This window comes from Pectinophora gossypiella, chromosome 24 (genome assembly GCF_024362695.1).
Source record: "Pectinophora gossypiella chromosome 24, ilPecGoss1.1, whole genome shotgun sequence".
Classification (NCBI taxonomy): Eukaryota; Metazoa; Arthropoda; class Insecta; order Lepidoptera; family Gelechiidae; genus Pectinophora; species Pectinophora gossypiella.
Window position 1 is genome coordinate 9,977,710 of NC_065427.1, and position 24,334 is coordinate 10,002,043.

At 38.5% G+C, this 24,334-nt stretch overlaps 1 protein-coding gene across 1 annotated transcript in view; it reads left to right on the forward strand.

Annotated features, from left to right (window-relative positions):
- The first annotated feature begins 390 nt into the window (after positions 1–390).
- LOC126377748 (inhibin beta A chain) overlaps positions 391–24,334 on the forward strand; it is a 31,021-nt gene continuing 7,077 nt past the window's right edge. The window contains exons 1-2 of the mRNA XM_050025557.1: positions 391–784; positions 23,307–23,413. Coding sequence (XP_049881514.1) covers positions 475–784; positions 23,307–23,413 — 417 coding nt within the window. The 5' untranslated portion in view covers positions 391–474. The remainder of the gene's footprint in view (positions 785–23,306; positions 23,414–24,334) is intronic.

The following is a 24,334-nucleotide window of genomic DNA, read 5'->3' on the forward strand; positions in this document are numbered from 1 at the left end:
TGATAAGAAAATTGATTTTTTTATTGTACTGCTTTTCTCTATTATTATTTGTAAAATTGATATTTTAGCTGTAAGATTCGTTACATGAGCCAGGTCAGAGCCCTTTGGCGGCTCAATAGTAACCCTGAAACCATGACTGATGAGGTTGGTTCACCTCACAACCCACACGATAAAAGAAGATCTAATAATTTAATATCGCAAAACTTTAAAAAAAATGTTTTTCTTTGCAGTATCCAAATCTGACGAAATAAGTGTGCAATATTAAACACACAAATTAGCCTACTAATTACTAATTTATACAAAGTCATCGCCAAAATCATATCCCCGCGATAACGGACACACCGCCAAAATCACGTCTGAGCGGCTCGCACTTAAACCGCGGCGCGCACGCGCATAGCACAGTCGTGCGCGTACGACCGATGCCTCTCGATCTCCTATTCTATTTCAACCTGCTGCGCCGGCGCCACAATCACAATGGTGTTAATAGTGTTTGTGTACTCGATTCTAGTCAGTCTTAGCTTAGGACAAATGTTAGGGACCTGTGCTAATTGTGCTAATGCCGATCTGAGCGTAGAAGAGTTGATGGATGCTAGGATACAGTTTGTGAAGCAACAGATATTGAAAAAGTTGCGGTTGAGTAAGAAGCCGGCGGTCGCGATGCCGGTGAACTCCCTGCCCATGCCGGTCGCACAGGGACAGACTCTGAGCCAGGGCAGTGACAAGCCACCTGAGTTCGACGACTATTACGGCAGAACTGAACAGAAGATCATATTTCCAACGGAAGGTGAGTGTTTCTTTTTAAATAATATCCTAACGGCCTCTGTGGTCCAGTGGTTGAGCCTTGGATACACAATCCGGAGGCCCCGGATTCGAATCCCGGTGGGGCATATCACAAAAATCACATTGTGATCCCTAGTTTGATTAAGACAATACAGGCTGATCACCTGATTGTGTGAAAAGAAAGTTGATTCGTGCTTCGGAAGGCACGTTAAGCCGTTGGTCCCTGTTACTATTTACTGATGTAAGTGAGTAATCGTTACATAAGCCATGTCAGGGGCCTTTGGCGGCTCAATCATAACCCTGACACCAGGGTTGATGAGGCTGGTGTTCCACCCCACAACCCACACTATAAAAAGACTATAGACTAGATAACCTGGAGAACTTCGTATCACCTGTCTTATTGATTTCATAAAAAAAAAATTGCCATATTTCAATCAAAACTTTATTACAAATATAAACTTCTTAATCTTAACATTACAAATAATTAAAACTAGCCTACTAAAACTAAAAACAACTACAATACATACATACATAAACTCACGCCCGTAATCCCTAATGGGGTGGGCAGAGCCACAAGCAATCAAAGACAACTTGCAGCCACTGTTGATACGTTATCGTAAGCTGGATATGATGAACCTTATGGTGATAAGGGATCAGCCTATCGCCCATAACATTAGTCCATCATGTTAGAGGACACAATCCCTCTGTCGGTTTTTACGACATGCCCGGGAAGACAAGCAGCTGAACGTGTTCTATGTTTTTTATTTGCTCCCAGAACAGCATAGAAGCAATTACAATAAATAAAATAAAATATATTATAATAAACGAACACGCGACGACGCACGACGCACGCGATTGATGAATGTGGAGGAAGCAAGAGAAGTGTGTCAGGATCGAAGCAAATGGAATTCTATAGTCTCTGCTTACCCCGGTGGGAAATAGGCATGAGTTTATGTATGTTTATGTATGTATTATAATAAATTAAATAAATTAAATTATTAGGTACTTATTGCTATCCTGTGTAGATCATAAATTTATAAGCTCCCTCAACCAAGTCTCTGCGCATCCGTCTCACAATGCAGCTCGGCTATGCCACCTGGGAACCGTTGCAGAGGGCACTCGTCCACTATGGGAGATAGGGTTTGATCCGGGTGACCACATTCACAGTATGGCGACTCCTTTAAGCCCCATGTAAGTGATAGTGCGACCTCCCGAGGTTGGTCCTACGCGGTTCGATCGGGATCAAATTTTTTTCATAATTTATGGGAGATAAGGTTTTATCCGGGTGACCGCTTTCACAGTATGGCGACTCCTTTAAGCCCCATGTAGGTGATTGGGAGGTTGGTCCTACACCGGTTCAGTTGGGACCCAACTTTGTTCATATTTTTTTCCTATACTAATTTATAAACGATAATTTTTTTTTTTCATAATACTTTCCCCGGACTACGACAAAACTTTCACAACCAAAATCAGCCAAATCGGCCCCGCCAGTCTCGCGAGACAAACGAACGTATATACAGGGTGTTAGTGACATCGTAACGAAAACTTTGAGGGTTAAGACCACGATTCTGAGTTGATATCAAGTGGATTTTCCGTCGCAAAAGTATGGAATAGAAAATAATTTAAAAAACACACAAAAATTATTCATGAATTTTCGGGGGATTTGTTGTTTTAACAAGCAGACGTCTCACCAGGGCTTTTTACCATTATGGCACGGAACCTTAAAAAGGTGTCGAACGAAAACATTGATGTATGAGGGGTTTTCCAGGCTACCTTCCCATAAAATAATATAGATGGCTCTTTAGACATTTAACGCGATAATTACCTACATACATACGTACATAAACTCACGCCCATTTCCCACCGGGGTAAGCAGAGACTATAGAAACTTATTTGCTTCGATCCTGACACACTTCGCTTGCTTCCTCGACATTCATCAATCGCCTCATACACGCACGCCGGTTCAGAGTAGATCGTATTAAACCTTTTCTAAGGACATCTCCAATTTGGTCAATGTAAGTCCTTCTAGGTCTTCCTCTGCCAGCCCTACCATCAACTTTCGCTTAATGTAACGCTTTCGCAATTCTATTATCCTTCATCCGCTCTACGTGTCCAAACCAACTTAACATTTCCTTCTCAATCATGTGCGATAATTACCTATTTTCTCATTACTCGGGTGCAAAATTATTCAAAAATACATATAATGTCTACAATAAGCACGTAAAAACTCGTGAATTTCAATATAGGTTGAAGTACGTGTCTGATTTTATGTGTGACGGTAATTAAAAATATAGGTATTTAATAAAATTCTTGATTACATTATTGCGACGCGAAAGTGCGCTGTATACAAGTTTATCTCTTCAAGAGAGCTGTTATTTGTTTTAAATAATTATAAGTGATGTACTTACCTACAAATTCTGTCGATCAAATAACATAGAACACGTCTCGCTGCTTATCTTCGCGGGCATGTCGTTAAAACCGACAGGGAATGTGTAGTTTATATTTTACCCGCCCCGGCTTCGTTCGAATGCAATGTTGAGGAAAAAATGAAATGATTTACGACATTAAAAACCTCAAAAATAACAGTATTTCTCCACTATTTAATGGATATTATTATACATAAACCTTCCTCTTCAATCACTTTATCTATTTAAAAAACTGCATCAAAATCCGTTGCGTAGTTTTAAAGATTTAAGCGTACATAGGGACAGAAAAAGCGACTTTCTTTTATTTTATACTATGTAGTGATTTTGACGTGACTTACTGTAGTTTTGCCGCGTATGGCTTTAACAACTTGGCCGGACAAGTGGGGAGCGCTGTGGGTTCTCACCCGGTATAAAATTTAAGACAACAGTCCTGAAAGTGCCCAGTTGGGCTATTCATTGAAAACAGAGTTAAATATAATGTTCGCGTTGCAGATGTCTGCACCGGAGCCGGAATCAAGTTGTTCTCGCTTCCTAGATGTCGCACAAATCTTAAACAACACTATTCGTTGGTTCGGTTGTTTACTACTTACGAATTGTATGCAGATAAAATAGATATCTTCTTCACATCTGTTCCTCGAATCAAAAAGACTGTTTTATCTATAACAGATACTTTTTAATCATTGAAGTTGTTAATTTTTCTAGCTCTAATTTAATTTTGTAATTAAGTACCTAAAGTATTAGTGCATGTTGTGTCCACCTGTAAGTGGCGAGGCGCTTAGTTTTTTATATGTATTAACTGCAAACTGTAACCATGTATCAGTGTACTTGCCGTTGGTTGACCAAATAAATAAATAAATCTTGCGCAGACCCCTAAGGAGGCTTGCCAAGATTCTTTGCAATTAAAAAAAGGGGAGAATGTGCAAGATAGCACATCTTTTTATAGAATTTTACCTCTTTTATATAGTTTTTTATTCTTTTATTGTCTTTGCTTTTGATAATGACTTAGGTTCTTTTGTTCTTCTTGTAATATTATATCTATGTTTGCACGAAAACCGTTTTTATTATTGGAAGTTCGCCAATATATAATATGAAATATCTATGTCATCTCTCACATTAACCTTTGTACCTAAACAGTGCGTATGTTTATAATTAATTTTGTAACATGTGCAATTTATAAATACTACATTAAGTAGGTACAATTGGGTCGTGTACTAACTAGGTACAAGATAAATTATAAAATTCTGATTACTATTTTATAAGAAATAAATAGAAGAAGATCGATATAATCTCGTCAAAGCATAATTTTACATGACAATGGTATCGGCGTCCGAAGGACGTAATATACGATCCCGACGACCCGATTACTCTAGCCATAGAGGCAGCCAATCAGCTCGCGACATCAAACACTTTAGGACCCTGATACCGACCCCGCCGGCGTGGTCGACGATTTCCCTCAATCAGCGCTTATCGCTATCGACCCACTAGGGTCGATTAATTCTTTCAAATATTTTTCCTCTCAGACGACGCCCTGAGCCGAGGTTCGCGCCCAACTGGGCACCCTCAGGCCTGTTGGCTTAAACGTTGTACCGGGTGAGAGCCTTCAGCGCTCCCCATTTGTCCGGCCAAGTAGTTAATGCCATCTGCGGCAAATCTACAATAAGTCACGTCAAAAAAATAAAAAATAAATAAAATAAAATACATGACAATGTTTTCGTTATGGGATAACATTTTACAAAACTTCAAAACGCGGTAAGAATTACATCTGTCAAAGCACGGAAGCTAGTGTTGTGACGTTCATTGGCATAGTGATGTAACAGTCGATAGTCGGGTCGCTTTGTGCAAAAATGTGCGAAGGGAGCGATGGCTGGCTTTCGTGTCAACTCGTGATCGGGTGCTGCGTATGTGGACAGGCCTGCTTCTGTCAGGGAGCTCATAAAACACTGTTTCTGTGATAAAGTCACGTAAAATCTTTATTTTTCACTTTCCTTCCACCGACTGTAATTGGAATACTATTGTATTTAAGTCTATAAATTATGTAATACAAACTGGATTTATAAAAAGAAAAGAAAGGAAAACATAGGACTAGAGCCAGGGCTCTAGCCCAGCACAGGTGCTGGGAGGTTTTCTAGCCACGTCTTTCTCTCAGCGTTACAGATTCCGATGTGGTAGTAGTTTTACAACTAGTTACATAATATGTAATTTATTTTTTGACGTTCAAAAAGCGCTAACTTTGTAAGTCAATTTTGAAAAAATTAAATTTTGAATTTGAATTTTGATATTAGGTCGATCGATTCTTTTCTATCTAATACTACCTAATTAACTGGATTAAAGAGACTTCCCTACTTACTAAATAGTTTGCCTGAGAACATCCGTCTAGAACCAAATAAAAGTAAATATAAAAAAATACTTAAACAATACCTTTTAGACTCGTGTCCTAGCTAATTTATGTTATTAATTGTTTTTTTTTAAATAATGTGACACATTCACTGTGCTCCTACTTACAAATTACTATTAGATATAAGTTAATATTATTAGTAGAGACTCTTTCCTGCAGACAAACTGTTTAAACAGTTTTGCAGGCCATTGACAAATTGTATTTTTAGTATTAAGATTTAATAAAAAAAAAAAATGGAAGCGCTGAGGTCTTGACGCAAAATTCAAGTGAATATATCTGAGGGTTTGCTTCTATGCTGTTCTGGGAGCAAATAAAAAACATAGACCACGTTCAGCTGCTTGTCTTCCCGGGCATGTCGTGAAATCCGACAGAGGGATTGTGTCCTCTAACATGATGGACTAATGTTATGGGCGATAGGCTGATCACTTATCACCATAAGATTTATCATATCCAGCTTACGGCATCGTATCAACTGTGGCTGCAAGTTGTCTTTGATTACTTGTGGCTCTGCCCACCCCATTAGGGATTACGGGCGTGAGTTAATGTATATATGTATGTATGTCTGAGGGTGCCCAGATGGTCGCGAACTTCGGGTCAGGGCATCGTCAGAGGAGCGGCTCGGCCAGCACACGGCCATAACGAAGATGATATAAATGTTATTATTTACATAGCGGCGCACGCGCCGACCAACAAGGTTCACGTGATACCGAGATACGGATATGATACTAGGAATTGCTGTAGGTACTTATAAATATCTTAGTAGTACGATGATGAAATGATCTACAAGTTTACTGGATGGAGCCTTCAACCTTAGAATCAGAATCATTTATTCAACGTAATTATCATGGATAAACTTGTCGAAGGTCAATGTAACATTTTTGAATTTACGTCATCTCGCAAGGTGTTATGGCTGAGGAGAAGAAATGACAAGAAACTGCAACAGCAACACATCTTTTAAATCAATGTGAAAATCAATATACATTACAAGTTATTTAATAACTAGAGGAACACAAAAAATACCAGATATTTTTATCATTTAAATAATCATTAATCTTATAATAAGCTTTTTTACGTAAAGTAAGCTTCACAATGAGCTTTAAATTTATATTCTGACAAATTTAAAATATTATCTGGTATTTTATTGTAAAAACGTATACATACTTTACTTTACTTTTACTTTTTATTACATTTAAAACTAGTATTATGGAAGAGCGGTGCCTCCCAACACAAGCTATTATTGTCAAAGATTATGAAACCTTTTAAAGAAAATAAACATTTTATTTATTTATTTATTTATTTTATTTATTTATAACGCCATAAATGATGAATTTTAATTTACTTAATCTAGAATTTTGAATAGCAATTAGAATCAATAGCAATCAATAACTCATGGGACTCAAACATAACTGGCGAGGAGTGCTTGTATAAAATACCCAATTGTCAAGTAGGAATATTTAAAATGATAACCGCGCAATGTGATAAATATAAAAGTTTACTTTTTTAACCTTTGATGGATTTGTTCTTGGCCCCAGACTTGCCCGAAGGCATTGACGAGGCCTAAGATGGAGCAAACTCGCCCAGAAGGTGCCTGTTCACTCTGGCCTTGAAAGCACCCGGGTTATATGCATTCGGAAATACAGAAGCCCTAGCAGTGCGCATAATGAAGGACGACGCGAAGCGCTTTGTGCGAATAGTTGGGATATCCAGCAAATAGGGATGGAACCCGGCCGCACGTCTGGAAGTCCGAAGATAAAAGGGGTGGAATGAGCTTGTTGCGAACTCTTCGCAGATTTTATAATCAGTTTACGTTTTTATATTTCTTCTTTTTGACAACGTTTTGTATCTTCGTTTTATTTTCTTGCTTACATATTGTTCTTGTTGGTGAAAACACATTAAATAATTCTCTCATAAGCTAAGTATTTGTTATACATTCATATAGTAATACAGTCAAAATCATCAGTTACCAATGTAGCTCACAGAGCTCGTGTAGATCGCCTTTTTTTACGTGATTTAAGTAAGTATTCTAGATTTGCCGCAGATGACATTAACTACTTGGCCGGATAAATGGGGAGCGCTGAGAGCTCTCGGTGTGACCTATCGCCAAAACACGCGTACACCGTGCGAAAATAGGTCAAAATGTTTCAAAATAATTTATTTGAAACACGATAAAAAGTCACGACGTTAGTATGTTTGTTTAAGACCCCTGTGACTGATAACATTCAGAAAAAAAATCTTTAAGCGTGTAGAAGATTAATTCCTTGTTTCCGTTAACATTTGAACTGTATATTTTTTGCTCAATAAATTGTACTTACATGTTATTTGCATGATATAGGTACTTATATCTGGAACTTTCGCATTGAATGTTCTATGAATGTATTATTTAGACAGGGTCGGCCATTGCCGTTCAAAACGAAAAATTAGATAGAGGGGCTCATTGGCTACGTTTTTTTTTTGACTAACTTATTGTAGATTTGCTGCAGATGGCATTAACTACTTGACCGGCCAGCAAATCTACACATTAATGTATATTATCAATGAAGATCATGAATAGCTTTCATTTATCATCAATTCAGCATGCTTATATACCGGAAAACTCGCGCGCTAACCTATCACCCAAGACGCCGCCCGCGCCGCTGCCGTGCCTTACAGATAACTCAAATCAAAACATTGAATAATCATTATCTAATAACACATGTTATATTCTTTGAACTTTCGTTTTTCTCATGGAAGGGGTTATGGCAATTAATTAATTACTTTTTTATACAACATACATACATACATAAACTCACGCCCGTAATCCCAAATGGGGTGGGCAGAGCCACAAGTAATCAAAGACAACTTGTAGCCACTGGTTAAGGTTCATCATATCCATCTTAGGACTTCGTATCAACAGTGGCTGCAAGTTTTTTATACAAACTAAACTCAAGCTTATTTAATAGGTTAGTTTCCAACTAGTCATATCAATTACTTTTTACTAAACGTCAAAACACGAAATTACTATGGAATTTGTATAAAAAAGCACACTGTGACGTCATAGAAAAACGTGACAAAATTTCGCACGTATTATCACGTTTTTCGTTATTAAATTAAAATGCATAAATATGTTAAATAGAAAAAAAGAAAACGTTTTTTGTCTCCTTTAGATCTGTCTTTATTTAGTAATCAGAATTTCATAATTTATCTTTGACCTAGGCAAATACCCAATTATCAGAATTCCTTTAAGAAAACAGGTTTGAAGGTGTCCAGTTGGGCGCGGACTTCGGCTCAGGCCGTCGTCTGAGAAAAATATATTTGTAATAATTAATCGATCCTAGTGGGTTGATAGTGATAAGCGCTGAATGAGGAAAAACGTCGACCACGCCGGCGGGGTCGGAGAGCTGATTGGCCGCCTATTTTATTTTTTTAGGACGTATATGCTAACTAAGACAGGATTATGGTGAAATTCAACCCGCATAGGGGTCAAATAGGGGCTGTAAGTTTGTTTGGAAAATATATTATTTTTAAAGCTATCGACTCTGAACTCTGAACAGACATAATACCCGTGCGAAGCCGGGGCGGGTCGCTAGTAATAATATATCTTTACTTATATTATAAAGAGGAAATATTTGCATTTTTGTTTGTATTGAATAAACTCAAAAAGCACTGGATCGATTTCAAACATTTTTTCACCATTAGAATGTTACATTACCCCTGAGGAACATAGGCTATATTAATTGCTAGAAAAAAATAGGGATCCCCACTAAAAGGTACTCTTAATCAATATATAATATAAAAATGAATTGCTGTTCGTTTATCTAGATAAAACTCGAGAACGGCTGAAGCGATTTGGCAAATTTTTGTATTGAAATATTCATATATATGTCTAGGGTTTGTGATTAAAAAATATTTATCTACCCGTGCGAAGCCGGGACGGACGGCTAGTTAATTATAATTGGACTTTGTTCATTAGATTGCATTGCTAACGGACATCGTGTTGATACTTACACACAGTCCTTCACCCGAAGCATCAATTAGCCACTAATTATGAATACTATAATTATCTGTGATTAGTAATGGCTTGGGCGGAAGGCAAGAGGGAAACCACTGCCCTATTTTTCCCTAAATAAGTAGCATGGAAAATGCTGCACCGACAAGAGCGTGGCTCTTAAATTGATGATGATGATGATGAATGAATAAAGAGGAAGTCTGAAGAGTAGTGCCAATCACTGAGAGCAACAGGTTACCATTGTATGGGCATGTGGTGACCTTATTGTTGTTCTAAACTTATAAACAATTTGCTCAAACATTTGCTTATGAACATTTTGCGGTGGAGAAATATCACAAAAAATACTTTGTGGTCCCTAGTTTGGTAAGGACATTACTGGCTGATCACCAGATTGTCCGAAAGTAAGATTCTCCGTGCATCGGAAGGCACGTTAAGCCATTCAAATTCAAATTCAAATTCAAAATATTTACTTATTTCGGAAACTAGTCCATATTTACTTAGTAACAAAAAGCTTAACCTAGTATTAGTAACAGATTCGAAAGGCGAACAACATAAAAATAAAACACATGAGACCGGCCCGAATCACCGAAGCCGCGGGCAGCTATGTAACAGCGTGCAATCGCACCCAGCGGTTCAGCAGCGGCGAGTCGTACCGGTCCACCAAAAAATATGAGTAAATCTTCTTCTATCGTGTGGATTGTGAGATGGAGTACCAACCCCATCAACCCTGGTGTCAGGGTTACTATTGAGCCACCAAAGGCCCCTGACATGGCTCATGTAACGACTCCTTACTTACATGAGTAAGTAGTAACCGGGACCAACGGCTTACCGTGCCTTCCGAAGCATGGATCATCTTACTTTCGGACAATCAGGTGATCAGCCTGTAATGTCCTAACCAAACTAGGGATCACAAAGTGATTTTTGTGATATGTCCCCACCGGGATTTGAACCCGGGACCTCCGGATCGTGAGCACAACGTTTATCCATGATAATTACGTTGAATAAATGATTCTGATTTCTGATTTCTACTTATTTCTAAATTTTTCTTCCCTTTCACGGCGCCTATGTTATCTCTAACCGATTCTAATCGTCTGGTTCCAGTCTAATACACGGAACTACATAAATCAATTTATCTATTAGGGTCACCTTAGGTATAATGTTTGAATAAAAAAATATATGTCCGTCTTCACGGCCTGGCCCGTTGAACTGTGTTTAATTGGGAGACTCTTATCTATTAGTACTATTAATTATTTTAATTATAGTCAAAGTGCGTTTCAGGCGAAGAAATATATACAGGGTGTTAGTGACATCGTAACGAATACTGAGGGGGATGATTCAGACCATGATTCTGAGTTAACCTCAAGTGGAACTTTCCGTCGGAAAATTCATGATTTTTTAGTTCTTTTAATTTTTATTTATTTTCATTTCTATACTTTTGCGATGGAAAATATTAACTCAGAATAATGAGCTGAATCATCTCCCTGAGCATTCATTACGTATGGGTGTTAGTGACACCGTAACGAATACTGAGGGGGATGATTCAGACCATGATTCTGTGTTGATATCAAGTGGAATTTCCTGTCGGAAAATTCATAACAATTTAGTGTTTTTTAAAACTATATTCAGTTCCATACTTTTACGAGTGAAAATTCCACTTGATATTAACTCAGAATCATGGTCTGAATCATCCCTCAAACTTTTCGTTACGATGTTACTAACACCCTGTAAGTACTGCAACATTGCACTCCACTCGTCCGCAAACTTTACGACGCATGGAGCTCCGCGATAGTATATTAAAAGGTCGTCTTGTGTATTATAATCTGCAGTAGGCTCTGCACGGTAACCAGCGAATTATATCGAGGCCTTCGACCAATAGCCGTTTGACGTCCGTCTACGTCGATAGCATTCGTATCGTTCGTTTATTGGTCGAAGCGCTCGATATAATTCGCGCGGCGCGCGGCGCAGTTGTCATGCAGATTCGTCACTAAATCAAATATCGACTGTCATATGAGGAGATCCCTCCTCGGCTATTTATCTATACTTATAATAAATCTGTAGAGAGGTCAATTCTGTACATTAAATATTTTTTCAAAATAACTATCAGGGGGTGATAAGTGGTCGATACTGATGCCAAAAATGCAATCAGTAAAATTTTTGTCTGTCTGTCTGTCTGTCTGTCTGTCTGTCTGTCTGTCTGTCTGTATGTTCCTTATAGAAACAAAAACTACTGGACGGATTTTAATGAAACTTGGTACAATTATTCTTCACACTCCTGGACAGGTTATAGTATACTTTTCATCACGCTACAATCAATAGGAGCAGAGTAGTGAAGGGAAATCCTTTTGTATGAAAAATCTAAACCGCTCAAGTTAGACGTTTGAAATTTGGCATGCAGGTACCTTAGATACCGTAGAGGTGCACTAAGAAAGGAATTCCCGAAATTCCTACGGGAACGGGAATTAGCGGGAAAATCCTTTTGTATGAAAAATCTAAACCACTCAAGTTAGACGTTTGAAATTTGGCATGCAGGTACCTTAGATACCGTAGAGGTACACTAAGAAAGGAATTCCCGAAATTCCCACGAGAACGGGAATTAGCGGGAAAATCCTTTTGTATGAAAAATCTAAACCACTCAAGTTAGACGTTTGAAATTTGTCATGCAGGTACCTTAGATACCGTAGAGGTGTACTAAAAAAGGAATTCCCGAAATTCCCACGGGAACGGCAATTAGCGGGAAAATCCTTTTGTATGAAAAATCTAAACCACTCAAGTTAGACGTTTGAAATTTGGCATGCAGGTACCATAGGTACCGTAGAGGTGCACTAAGAAAGGAATTCCCAAAATTCTCACGGGAACGGGAATTAACGGGAAAATCCTTTTGTATAAAAAATCTAAACCATTCAAGTTAGATGTTTGAAATTTGGCTCGCAGGTACCTTAGATACCGTAGAGGTGCACTAAGAAAGGAATTCCCGAAATTCCCACGGGAACGGGAATTAGCGGGAAAATCCTTTTGTGTGAAAAATCTAAACCATTCAAGTTAGACGTTTGAAATTTGTCATGCAGGTACCTTAAATACCGTAGAGGTACACTAAGAAAGGAATTCCCGAAATTCCCACGGGAACGGGAATTAGCGGGAAAATCCTTTTGTATGAAAAATCTAAACCACTCAAGTTAGACGTTTGAAATTTGGCATGCAGGTACCATAGGTGCCGTAGAGGTGCACTAAGAAAGGAATTCCCGAAATTCCCACGAGAACGGGAATTAGCGGGAAAATCCTTTTGTATGAAAAATCTAAACCACTCAAGTTAGACGTTTGAAATTTGTCATGCAGGTACCTTAGATGCCGTAGAGGTGTACTAAGAAAGGAATTCCCGAAATTCCCACGGAAACGGGAATTAGCGGGAAAATCCTTTTGTATGAAAAATCTAAACCACTCAAGTTAGACGTTTGAAATTTGGCATGCAGGTACCATAAGTACCGTAGAGGTGCACTAAGAAAGGAATTCCCGAAATTCCCACGGGAACGGGAATTAGCGGGAAAATCCTTTTGTATGAAAAATCTAAACCACTCAAGTTAGACGTTTGAAATTTGGCATGCAGGTACTTTAGTAAACTTAAAGCTTAGTTGCAACAGGATATTACAAAATTCCCACGGGAACGGTAGTTAGCGGGAAAAACATTTGTATGAAAAAATCAAATCTAAATAAAAGGAGAAACTGACTGACTCAGTGACTGACATAATCAACGCATAGCCTGAACGGCTAAACGTAGGCATTTGAAATTTGGAAGGGACATAGCTTAGGTACCGTAGAGGTGCACTAAGAAAGGAATTCCCGGAATTCCCACGGAAACGGAAATTTGCGGGAAAATCCTTTTGTATGAAAAATCTAAACCGCTTAAGTTAGACGCTTGAAATTTGGCATGCAGGTACCTTAGTTAACTTAAAGCTTAGTTGCAACAGGATATTGCAAAATTCCCACGGAAACGGGAGTAAGCGGGAAAAAACATTTGTATGAAAAAATCGAAACCGCGTAAGATAGATGTTTTCAATTCAATTCAATTAAATTATTTATTGCATTCCATGTAGTACAATGGGGTGTTACATAGGCATAGGAACTAAAACATGGACCCTGTAGGGCACAGCAACGTTGAAGGGAAGAGAGGAAGTGTGTATTAAAATTAAAACTCAATGAACAATCAATTAAAAAAAAAATCAATTCAATCAATTGATTCAATCTAGCATGCATGCATACCTTAGTAAATATAAAGTTTATTTTTGGCTGTATTTTGAAAAATGGGAGTTATTGGGAAAAAAAAATTATGAAAAAATCTTAACTGCATAAGTATGCACTCCCACACACACAAAGATCTCTTTCTTATATAACACGCCACGCGGACGAAGTCGCGGGCAAAAGCTAGTCGTAAATATTATGATAAAATATGCACACCAAAGATCTTTTTTTTTTTTGACGTGACATATTGTAGCTTTGCCTACTTGGCCGGACAAATGGGGAGCGCTGAAGGCTCTCACCCGGTACAACGTTCAACAGGCCTGAGGGTGCCCAGTTGGGCGCGAACCTCGGCTCAGGGCGTCGTCTGAGAGGAAAAATATGTGAAAGAACCAAAGATCAGAATTGCGTACTTTAGTACTTAAACCGACGAGCATGCGTGAAGTCTTTGATGAGAGTGGAAGAAACGAAAGTGATGTATTAGGATAGTACTTAGTAAGTGGAATTCCGTGATTTCTGCCTACCTGATAGACATAATCGTGTGTATGTATGCATAGTATCTCTGCTAGTAGTAATATAGTGAATCACGCGTGTGAAGTGTGCGCCGCGCAATGTTAGGTCATACGTCGCGATAAAATGCCGACCTCACTCTAATTATTACCACGAGAAGGGTTCAAAGAAAAAACGCTGTGATAGATAACGTATTGCGCCTTTAAAAAAACACACTCTGATGTAATTTTCTTCAAACGAAACCTTGAATTATTTTCTTTTTGACGCGAAATGGCATTAACTACGTGGCCGGAGAAATGGGGCGCGCTGAAGGCTCTCACCCGGCACAAGGCATAAGACAACAGGCCTGAGGGTGCCCAGTTGAGCGTGAACCTCGGCTCAGGGCGTCGTCTGAGAGGAAAAATATTTGAAAGAATTATTTGGTCGATAGCGCTGATTGAGGGAAATCGTCGACCACGCCGGCGGGGTCGATATCGGGGTCCTGAAATGTTTGGTGTCGCGAGCTGATTGGCTGCCTCTATGGCTAGAGTAATTGGGTCGTATAAAGAATAAATTTTATGCTTGTCGATTTCCCGTCCCTTTCCTTTTCGGATAAGAAAATGACAGATATAACTTAAAATAAAATTAGATAGTGTTTACAGGAATTAACACCAATATATGTATATATATATATATTAAAAAAAACATTACAGGTAATCACTTGAGTGTCTGAAAGTAGATGATCCGTGCTTTCGAGGGCACGTTAAGCAGTTAAAAATTTACTTAAGTATTTAGATGTATGTAGATAATCGTTACAAAGTCTCTTGGCGGAATATTAACCCAGCCTGACACCAGGTTGATGGGCTCGGTCATTGACCTCACGACCGACACGAAAGAATAATATGCAAACATGCGATTAACGTGATACAGGTCAAAGTTAATTGTAAATACAAACTCAACTCAACCACCTGTAGTTTTTTATCGCTATTGTAGTTATTAATAGTTTTAAGGAGGTTTTAAGTTCAAATTCCATATCTGAAAACAGAGCCCACTAACATAACATAACATAAGCGTTACTAGGAGCTTTGCAACTTTGCCTACCCCAATACGAATTAGATACGTGAGTAATTAATTTGTTTACTCATAATTAATTTAAACGAGGAATACGAGTCCTTGATCGTTTTATATGCGTATAGTAAATAAATCAAAAAGTTACGATTATAATGTTTACTTGCTTGTTAATATTTTTCTGCTGTTATCCGTAAGTTCACAGAACAATTTAATATTATTATAAGTAATTATGTTTATTTATCTCCGTTAGGTAAATAAGGAAGATGTTTCGTAGAATATCTTCACCCGGACATCTTATTATCGTGTGGGTTGTGAGGTGGAATACCAGCCCCATCAACCCTGGTGTCAGGGTTATGATTGAGCTGCCAAAGGCCCCTAACATGGCTCGTGTAACGATTACTTCCTTACATCAGTTAATAGTAACCGGGACCAACGGCTTAACGTGCCTTCTGAAGTAAGGATCATCTTAGTTTTTGGACAATCAGGTGATCAGCCTGTAATGTTCTAACCAAACTAGGGATCACAAAGTAATTTTTGTGATTTGTCCCCACCGGGATACGAACCCGGGACCTCCGGATCGTGAGCACAACGCTCAACCACTGGAAACAGATACATTTGTTTTTACAGAACCTAGGAGACCAATTTGACCCAATAAAATAAAATTAAAACATAATATTAATAAAACACAACACTAAAAACAATTACAAATGAAACTTAAACACTTCTAAACACGAAATGACATAAATAATTAACAAAAATGATGCTATTTACTGCACTCGTCAAAAAGCCCGCCCCTGACTAATCCGGGCGCGAAGGTGCCCATTACACTAGCCGCATTTCCTCGCTGTACAGCAATGGGCAACCTTCGCGCCAAGGTCAATCCGGCACGGGGGTCATCTCCACTCTAATAAAATAAAATAAATCAAATAAAATAAAATTATGTTCCTATCAAAGCTTTAGTTGCAAGAATAAAAATAAATAAAGTGAAATAAAGTGTTTTTGTTGTTGTAAATCATATTTTGTTCGTTTGGACTGTGGACTAACAGGTTAATAACCTTTAATACCTTTATCAATGTTGGCAACATAACAACATTTCTGTCATGTCAGGGGTCTATGGCGGCTCAGCCTACCGGGTGAGAGCCTTCAGCGCTCCCCATTTGTCCGGCCAAGTAGTTAATGCCATCTGCGGCAAATCTACAATAAGTCATGTCAAAAAAAGGCGGCTCAGTAATAACCCTGACACCAGGGTTGATGGGGTTGGTAATCCACCTCACAACCCACACGATATAAGAAGACTAAAGTTTCTACACAACAACAAATATAGATTGCGGCATTTCATTTATATTATGAAAATAGTTAAACTTTTCAATGAACATGTATTTTTATTGAAAAAAACTGTACAAGGACAATTACAAAATGACAATATTTAGACGTACAATCGGCAGCCATATTGCCAAACAGCAATTTCTTCCAGGCACTCTTAGGGTGAAAGAAATATTCAATATATTCTTAGGGTGATTTACGAATTAGGTAAGTATTTTATAATAAGATGCAAAATGATAGTTTTACTTATGTACATACTTAAAACACTGATTAGGTAATTTACTACACTTTTATGTAGGGTCACCATCAAAAAGGAAGACATGAGAAAAAAACCGGACATTTAAAAAAGTCCGGATTGAAAATAAAAACGCCCTGAGTCGAGGTTCGCGCCCAACTAGGCACCCTCAGGCCTGTTGTCTTAAACGTTGTACCGGGTGAGAGTCTTCAGCGCTCCCCATTTGTCCGGCCAAATAGCCAATGCCATCTGAGGCAAGTCTACAATAAGTCAAGTCAAAAAAAAACCCTATCAAACTAAAAAGCAAGACAAAGTCCGTAAGCGTATTTAGAAACGCTACTTCAAATTCAGTACGTCGCAGATGGTGACGAACTGAAGTAGGATATAAACAAGAAACAAGAAACATTTATTGAGAAGCTGTGTAGTAGTGATGTAACGAATGTTGGATTTTTCACATTCGCGAATGCGAATGCGATTGCGAATAATTATCTTCAACATTCGCGAATGCGAATACGAATGCGAATATTTTAAAATGTCAAAAAAGCGCGCTTAAAATGTTTGATAGGTTTGACGTTTCGTATAAGTTTCACTTGTCACGGAATTACCAATAATTTTGAACGAAAAATGATTGTATTGAAAGCAGAAGTATTCAACGATGGGCGACATACAGGAGAAAATATAGCGGCAAAGTTAGAAACTATGTTGTCATCGTGGGGAATTCCCAAAGAAAACGTATTATGTATTGTAAGAGATGGTGGCACTAACATGAAAAAAGGTATTTCTTTATTGAGCATTAAAAACATTGATTGTTCATCGCACCAAATCCAACTTGTTGTTAAAGAAGGGCTTAAGTCACAAGAATCAATCATTGCAGCCATTAACAAATGTAAAAAGAAAGCGACACATTTTCACCACTCTAATGTAGCTCAAGATGAACTTTCGCTAAAACATTCGCTAAGTATTCGCATAAATTTTGCGAATGCGAATGCGAATATTCAAAAATTTGCGGATATTCGCGAATGCGAATGCGAATGCGAATATTCGTTACATCACTACTGTGTAGGTACATACATGCAGGTGTCAAACATTATGAAATTGTCTCAACAGCATGTCCATGTCGGACGTACAATATTGCAAATAATGTCAGTATTAAGCATCAAGGAATTAAGTAAGTACTTAAGTACCTAATAATTAGTCACATTATAAACATTTGTCAATTTTAAATTTCACTGTTGTTGAAAATTTCAAGCAAGTCATAAAATTTCTTATCAGCTAGCCAATTTTTAGGGTTCCGTAGCCTAATGGCAAATAACGGAACCCTTATAGATTCGTCATGTCTCTCCGTCCGTCCGTCCGTATGTCACAGCCACTTTTCTCCGAAACTATAATAGCTATACTGTTGAAACTTGATAAATATGTGATATTCTGTGAACCGCATTAAGATTTTTATGCAATGATAGAAAAAAAAAAATTGGGGGTCCCCATATATAGAACTGAAACTCAAAAAAATTTTTTCATCAAACCTTTTTTTTAACCAAAATTTTTTTCTAAACTGAATAGTTTGCGCGAGAGACACTTCCAAAGTGGTAAAATATGTGTCCCTCCCCCTGTAACTTCTACAATAAGAGGAGGATAAAACAAAAAAATATATATGATGTAGATTAAGCATGCAAACTACCAACGAAAATTGGTTTGAACTAAATCTAGTGAGTAGTTTTTTTTAATACATCATAAATCGTAAACCGTAATTTACTTTTATATTATGTTACTTGCTGTTACGGAACCCTTCATGGGCGAGTCCGACTCGCACTTGGCCGCTTTTTTTTAAAGGTTATATTATGCGCCCGGGGAAAGCCAAAAGTCCGAGATCTTATTCCAACGTAACTCTAATCTGTAAGTTGTTTTCTTATACAGTGGGCGTGACATTATGTATATATGACAACGATGTGTTAGTATGTTTGTTAACACTCGGTTAATAAACTGGAATATGGACCTTTACCTACGACTATTCCGCGCCAATATAAGCAGAATTGACCTCAGCTAATTGGGACGAGAAGTGACCTGTGATAACAAGATGTGTGCACGGAACGAACACGCTTTTTGTTAAAAATGTTTAGGTAAATAACATTATAGTTGTTGGATGATATTCTATTTCAGTGTACAGTCATGAGCAATATCATGTACCCACTTTAGAACCCTGTCGCACTATCATATTTGACATGAGACTTCATCATCACCAGCCCATTAACGTCCCCACTGCTGGGGCACGGGCCTTCCCTATGGATGGATAGGGAGATCGGGCCTTAAACCACCACGCGGGCCCAGTGCGGAATGGTGGTTATTAACGACTGCTAATGCAGCCGGAACCAACGGCTTAACGTGCCTTCCGAAGCACGGAGGAGCTCGAGATGAAAACTTTTTTTTTGTGGTCACCCATCCTATGACCGGCCTTTGCGAAAGTTGCTTAACTTCAACAATCGCAGACCGAGCGCGTTAACAGCTGCGACACCGAGCTCCTCACTTTAATGAGACTTATACCGTTTAATTTGTCAAAAAAGTTAATGTGACATGGTTTCAAAGTGTGTACATGTTAGTACTCGTGACCGTACAATATAAAACACTTTTACTCTGTCCTTTTTTTCCTCTTCTCTTCCTCTTTTTACTCTTTTTTTAGTACTTATAGTTTTTCGTGCGGAGTTAATTAAGTTACTAGTGAGTGTTTTCTTCAAAAAAACCCGTGATGTTGTGAACTTTCGTGCGCTGAAAATCAGACATGAAAGTTCCGAAGCGTTGGTACCTACTTATTTTAATTGGCTACCTGTCAGTTTTCGGATGTATTTTAAAAATTACAAACGCTTATTTTAAAAAATATAAAATTAAAATTATAAATCAAAATATATATATGTATATTTTAAAAAATATTTTTTTATAATATATATTTATTTAATATATATTATTTAATATATAACATTTCTACTTCTCCACTATTTAATGGATGTTATTATACATATAAACCTTCCTCTTGAATCACTCTATCTATTAAAAAAAATCGCATCAAAATCCGTTGCGTAGTTTTAAAGATTTAAGCGTACATAGGGATATAGGGACAGAAAAAGCGACTTTGTTTTATACGAGGACTATGTAGTGATTACATTTTTCTTAAAATTACTACAAATTCAATACGCAGGTAAATAAATAGCTAAATGTAATAAGTGAGTCGTTATTTATTTTAATAAATCGTGTCATCTTTTATCTTATGTTTTCAATAACAAAAACGCGATTACTTTGTAGTAAACAGTTAGTAAAGAATTTTAATTAATCACAAGAATTGAACAACCTTAAAGATAATTTCGATAAATAACAAAATATAAGATTACTCTTAAATATGATATTAATACACGGTGGGAATTCGTTGAATGAATCAAATTCAAATAGTTCCGTAATAGATATGGAATTCTGAAATAGAACCAATGAGTTATTTTTTTTATATAATTTATCATTTAAGTGCTGTATTCACTAACCTAGTTGGCTCGACCAGTATAGACGGCGATACGGCTCACCTATCACGTTGGTCTAACAGAAAGCTCGGTGAGGTGTGGGTACTTAGTTCATCTTGCGATGGGTGTGAGTGTGGTTTTGATGTTGGGATATAGTTGTGAGCTTATATATACTTTTTGGTATATTCTGGATTCTTCTTATTTATCCGTATATACAGGGTGTTAGTGACATCCTAACGAATACTGAGGGGCATGATTCGGACCATGATTCTGAGTTGATTTCAAGTGGAATTTTCCGTCGCAAAATTACTTAATTTCAATTCTATACTTTTGCGATGATAAATTCCAATTGATATTAACTCAGAATAATCAGCTAAATCATCCCTCAAAGTTTTCGTTACCATGTTACTAACACCCTGTATAATATACATATACCTACGTAGCCGTTGCGTTTCAGTAGCGATTTCGTCAAAAGTGGCGATTTAAAATACCTATAATGCAGTACTTAGAGTATAATAATGAAACACGATGTGTGCACGTGAAAATCATGCTGTAACGTCATTTTAAAATAAATAATGGGAGGTATTAAGTATATTTAGTAAGACAAGTGCTGATTCTTGAAGTTACACCTGTCATTTTCTTATCCGCCGAAAAGGAAAAGGACGGACGATTGGTATTGGTATTGGTATTCGCGGGCCGGTTTCCGCAACTCGACGTCTGTGCGCCTATTTTGCGTGATACCTGAAACGGCTGGATTACTCCAGCCAGCCTAGTTCCCCAAGGAAGTCTAACAGTCCTTTGACGTTGCTGACCACCTCGGGGAGGCGCCGAGGTGCCTGGCCCGGTAGTTGGCGACTCCTCCACACTCCAGTAGAACGTGAGCCGCTGTCTCCTCCGCCTCCATGCAGGCTCTGCACAGGGGGCTGTCAGTGACACCTAGTGTGAACAGATGTTTGTTGAAGGCACCGTGACCAGTAATAACAGCTGTTACCTGTCTTAGTTGAGACCTCTTTAATTTCAGAAGTCTCTTGGAGAGACGGCTATCAATGTTGTGTAGTGCCATCTTAGCCTGCCTGCATTCCTTTTCGGTGGTCCATAGTTTGCTGTGTTTGTTGGCGACTCTCGTCCGTAGCAGCGAACGAACCTGTCCGAATGGGATCGGCAATATCGGCTCCGGACCGATGGCCGTTGCCTCCGATCCCCTTCTAGCTAGCTCGTCCGCCGCGTCGTTACCTCTTGAACCGCTGTGTCCTTTGATCCATTGTAAAGTGACGTGGTTGTACTTACATACTTCAGTCAGTGATTGGTGGCAGTTGTGTATGAGCCCTGAACTAATGCAGTAGTTGTTGAGGGCTTGTAAAACTGCCATGCTGTCCGAGAGTATTCTAATGGAATTGTCCCGTACCTGCCTGGCCATGATCGCATTTGCTGCTAGCGTGATGCCCATACACTCGGCCTGGAAGACGGTGTTATGGGAGCCAAGCGGGACCGATATTGTCAGGACGGACGATTGACTGGTGTTAATTTTAAAATAAATGAATAACCCGGGCGAATAGAATAGGTATCTCGCTGGTATACAACCCGTTTGACGTGTGCTGACAACTTAATTTTGTCGGGTTATTTACCGATGTAAGATTTTTAGGTTCTTTTAGATTTGTGTCTAAAATTGACCACCATCACCAGCCCATTAACGTCCCCACTGCTGGGGCACGGGCCTTCCCTATGGATGGATAGGGAGATCGGGCCTTAAACCATCACGCGGGCCCAGTTCGGATTGATGGTTATTAACGACTGCTAATGCAGCCGGGACCAACGGCTTAACGTGCCTTCCGAAGCACGGAGGAGCTCGAGATGAAAACTTTTTTTTGTGGTCACCCATCCTATGACCGGCCTTTGCGAAATTTGCTTTACTTCAACAATCGCAGACCGAGCGCGTTAATCGCTGCGCCACCGATTAAGTGTTCAATTAATAAGCTTGTCGATTAGCTCCGTCCCTTTCTTTTTTCAGCGGATAATAAAATTACAAGTATTTTAAAATAAAATTAGACGGGGTGTACCTACTGGAAACAGCAACAATGTGATAAATAATGTATTTTTAGTGCTATTTCTATTTCAAGCTGAACAAACTTCAATGACTAAATTTGTTTAATTTTAAACATTTAGGTACTTACGTCGTAAATTCGTAATGGCTGACATAACTATTATGTGCTTACCTTGGAGTATGTAATAGTAGATACAATGGGTCTAAAAATAGCGAAATTATTCGGTGCTTTTATGTCACACAATTTAAAAATTACAATTACTCAGATGTTGCTGTCAAATTACGTAATATAAAAATAGTTTTCGAAGTAAGTACCGTTTTGGCAGATTTGAAAGAAAGAAAGAAAGATTTCTTGGTAAAGTCTGGTTAAGTTTACTTATTTTTGAAATCTTTTATTTTTTTAGGTACTATGTTTTAAGTTCGATGATTATTTATTCATCATCAATTTAAGAGCCACGCTCTTGTCGGTGCAGCATTTTCCATGCCACTTTTTTAGGGAAAAAGAGGGCAGTGGTTTCCCTCTTGCCTTCCGCCTCGCAGTACTCTGGTTGACGCAAGTGGGATGGCGCCCAGAGTAGTCTATTACTAAGCCCATACGCGGTCTCTTGCGAGGACTCTTGTCCTCCGCCTCTGAATATTAGTGACAGTTACTGCTGCCCTCTGTCAGGTTCCAGGTCACAGTCCCTGTGACTCATTGTACCCATGCCTACCATCTTCGCCTCTACAACCGTTGAGGTCTTCGCCCGTATCCCTGGGCAGGGATTTATGTATAACTGGACCTAAATGTATACACAATTAGAAATATTTATCTTTTTTATTTTTATCTTGTTACAGGAGAATGCTTGACTTCAGGGCGATACCCCTTCACCTGTTTGCAGTTTGAACTACCACCAGATGTGGAACCTGAAGAGGTTACTGTTGTAGAGCTGTGGTTTTATAAGGTTGGTACCACATACATAAAGTGACGTTCGCAATTCCTAAGAAGACGAATCCATGGTCCAGTGGCTGAGCGTTAGGCTCACGATCCGGAGGTCCCGGGTTCGATTCCCGGTGGGGACATATCACAAAAATTACTTTGTGGTCCCTAGTTTGGTTAGGACATTACTGGCTGATCACCAGATTGTCCGAAAGTAAGATGATCCGTCCTTCGGAAGGCACGTTAAGCCGTTGGTCCCGGTTACTACTTACTGATGTAAGTAAGCAGTCGTTACATGAGCCATGTCAGGGGCCTTTGGCGGCTCAATAGTAACCCTAACAGGGTTGATGAGGTTGGTACTCCACCTCACACGATGGAAGAAATTAATGAAATTCATTTATTTATTTCAGACTTAAATCCATATTTATTAAAACTAAACTAAACTATGTTATTAACATAGTTTAAGTTCACATTGTTACTAACGCGCATTTTGTATGAGAACCGCTGACGCCGGTTCAACCCCACTCTCTTTTACTACTACTACTCCTGCAAACAGATAACTACGATATTTCAACTGCTTCTCAAATTTCATAGCCACTTTACCGGCAATGTATATTTCATGTGATAGGCTGCAATTTTATCATTACTTTTCGTAAGATACTGCATACAAATGTATTTTTTTTACGAAATAGCCGATCATACTAAGGTTTTCAGCTTTCCTGTGATAAGGAGGGGTCTCTTTGCATGATAGTCAATGTTAATTTTTTTGCGCTTCAGGTTATAATACACAAAACTACCTTTTAAGGTACTATCACGGAGCTCCGTGCGTCGTAAAGTTTGCGGACGAGTGGAGTGCAGTTGTAGTATGAACTATTTGCTCATATTCACTTGGCCCTACCAACCACTTTCTTCTAATCCGTGGTTAATACCTATCCTACACACACAT